This window comes from Pteropus medius, unplaced genomic scaffold (genome assembly GCF_902729225.1).
Source record: "Pteropus medius unplaced genomic scaffold, Ma_sr-lr_union100, whole genome shotgun sequence".
NCBI lineage: Eukaryota > Metazoa > Chordata > Mammalia > Chiroptera > Pteropodidae > Pteropus > Pteropus medius.
In genome coordinates this window covers 16666940-16669775 of record NW_024349797.1, presented here as the reverse complement: position 1 = coordinate 16669775, position 2836 = coordinate 16666940, and the positions used below count along the sequence as shown (strand labels likewise).

The 2836-nt window shown below is 62.3% G+C and overlaps 1 protein-coding gene across 1 annotated transcript in view; it reads right to left on the bottom strand.

The window, feature by feature from the left end:
- Positions 1-506: 506 nt before the first annotated feature.
- The window catches only part of FAM181A (family with sequence similarity 181 member A), a 7639-nt gene continuing 5309 nt past the window's right edge, over positions 507-2836 (bottom strand). The window contains exon 2 of the mRNA XM_039884341.1: positions 507-1791. Within this exon, the coding sequence (XP_039740275.1) occupies positions 827-1705 (879 nt within the window). The 5' untranslated portion in view covers positions 1706-1791 and the 3' untranslated portion in view covers positions 507-826. The remainder of the gene's footprint in view (positions 1792-2836) is intronic.

Below are 2836 nucleotides of genomic sequence, written 5' to 3'. Positions count from 1 at the left end.
TTCCGAGGCCCAATCAAAGTGGAAGGCGCCACGGAGGAGACCATCTCTTCTCCACCTCCTCCTTTCTGCAAGTGGGGCAAGGAGGCCCTGAGAGGAGGGAGGGAGCCCCACATCCCATAGCAGAGGCAGGATTGCCGCTCCGCCTTTCCCAGAGCCATTTGGAGCCTCTGGGGATCCAGCCTCCCCAGCTTCTGTCCCCTGACACAGAGAACCAGTACATCCTCTCCTGGTGGCTTGTTTCTACCCTCTGTCTTTTGAATTGAGCCATCGGCCCCTACGGCCCATTATCGGACATCACAGAGACCTTTGGGCCACTTCTGGGCTCTCCCGCAGCCAGCCACCTCCATAAGCGGCCCTCCATCTGGCCACAACCATCATTTCTTAGGCCTGGGGACCATTCAACTTCATGACACCCAAGATGTGGAAACTGCAAAAGAAACGTCTTTATTCTTTTAACTTTCTTAATATTTACAAAGAACAACATGAACACAACTGAAATTGGCTTACACAGTGGGTGGCTAGTGAACAGATGTGTAACTAGGGTTTCTGGGGTGGCTGGCAGGCCAAGGCCACACAGGGGTGGCAGGATGATCTGTTGGGCTCTCGCCTGGTTGGGGAGGGGCCAGCTGAGCCCAGTCCCACAGCTTCCAAGGCAACAGCCTGAGAAGTCCCTGCCCCAACCTTGCCCCAACCCTCCCACACACATGCAAAGGGAAGGTTCTCAAGAGGCCACACCACTGCCCAGCCTGCTCCTCATAAGGGGAGCTTCCGGGGTTCCCAACACCCCTGCAGGCCAGAGGTGGGGCCCAAGTCCCTCCCGGCCCAGCTAGAGGTAGCCAAAGACATTGAAGATGGGCGGGGGCAAGGCCGGCTTGGTGGGTATGGGTTTCAGAACCACAGGTCTGTACACTTTCTGCCCCAGACCATCCACATCCTTGCAGAAGTGGGCCAGCTCCCCCGGGGAAACCGAGCTTTTCCTCCACAGGCCCAGGCTGGGCACCGGGCTCTGAGGCAAAGCCCCTGGAGGGCCCGGGTAGCTGGGCTGTCCATGGTACTGGAAGGGGCAGCAGCTCCAGGCATTGACACGGCCCACCAGGGAGACCCCAGGCATCTTGAGTGGCTCCTTTTCAGCTGGCACCCTTGGCGACATGGGCACCCGGGCCGCCTCGGGCCCCAAGGGCTCCAAGCCCTTGCAGTGTTTCTTACCCTCATAGGGGGGTCCCGCCCTGAGGCCCAGTCCCCCCTCCAGCCCCACGGGGTAGCTGTGGGTGGGCCTCGGCTCCTCCCAGAAGGAAGCGGGCAGCTGTCTTTTCCTCATGGGCACCTGGCCAGGCCTGGCAACTTCTGGATTCTGCCCCTGCAGGGTCTGCTCCTTAGCGAGACACGCCTCCCTGTAGGGGTTCCCCAGAGCCTTCTCCTTGCAGCCCCCACCCCCGCCGGGGCCAGCATCTGGGCCAGAATCGAGGGGCAGTCTCCCGGGCCGGTCCTCGGGCCCCCTTTTCAGGTGAGGCTCGGCCCCTCGGCCGGGGAGGCCCCGCGGAAGCCGGGAGTACTTCTGGGAGAAGCGTTTGAGCTGCTTCTGCAGGTACTTGCGGTGGTCCACGGAGCGGCGGCAGGGCGCGGACTTGTCCAGGGCTGCCTTGATGTCACTGGACGCCAGGTTCACGAAGTTCAGCAGCATCTTCACGTCACTGTCAGATGCCATCGCCAGGGGGCCACTGCACAGGGCTTTCCATGAAGAGGGTGGTTCTGCTGGTGGCTGGCAGCCTCAGGGGAGGGCACAGAGCTGACCTGGAGGGACACACAGACTATTGGAGTCTCTCCAAGCGACCACGCCCAGCTGTCCCCAAAGGCCACATGGTTGTGAACAGTGGGCCCAGCCGCAGCAGCCCTCAGCCCCAGACAGAGTCCTGGGTAGAGGAATGCCCGTTCACGCCACTAAGCATTTCGTGAGCATCTGTGATGGAACAGGCTCCAACATGTTTAGTCTTCTTGGGTCTGTCGCCCTCTACTTGCAGCCGAGGCTCAGAGAGGTCAGGTGACTTGCCCCAGGTGAGCCAGCTACAAGTGGCATTGCTGGGACTGGAGCACAAGCCTCCACATTCCCGGCCCGCCATGCCTCCCACACACCATGCTGCCAACGTGCACAACGTGCCAGCAAAGCATTTTCTCTTCTGAGCAGAGGCGACTGCCCCACTTTACAGCAAGGCCAAGCCCCCTGTCTCCCTGGTGGTGCCCTCCCTAGCATCGGCCCCCTCCTCAGTCCCCACGCTCCACCCCCAGCTCTCACGCAGGACAGGCAGGACCCCTGTCTGGCACTCAGGCCGAGGCCTGCCTGGCGGGCTGAGCTCAGGCTGTGGACAGCAGGGACTCCCCGTAGAAGCATCTGCAGCAATTTCATGCCTCCTGGGCTACCACCCGCAACCCCTCGCCCCTCCCCCGGGCCCCAGCCTGCCCCACACCCCCACCCAGGCAGGCCCGGCAGCCTGGGCCTCCACACTGACCGAGGGTGCGGGCCCCGGGCCCCCCAGCGTGGCCCGGCAGGTTCCCCGCCGCAGACCTGGGCCAGGCCCGGTGCGGCCGGCGAGCTCCGAGCGTCCGGCTGGAAGAGGTTGTGCCGCCCTCGAGTGGGCTGAATGAAGGACGAGTCTCAGAGCTGGGGGGCCCCTCAGGCCAATCAGGAGCGCCTCTCCAGATACAAAGCATCCCAATCAGGCGGCAGCGCCCCGTTCCCACATTCTTTGCCGTCACAAATTGTCACCATGGGGACCATCACAAAAAAGACAGCTCCCAAATGCAATCATTTCCCGGTAAATTTCTACCCTTCAGCCCCGCT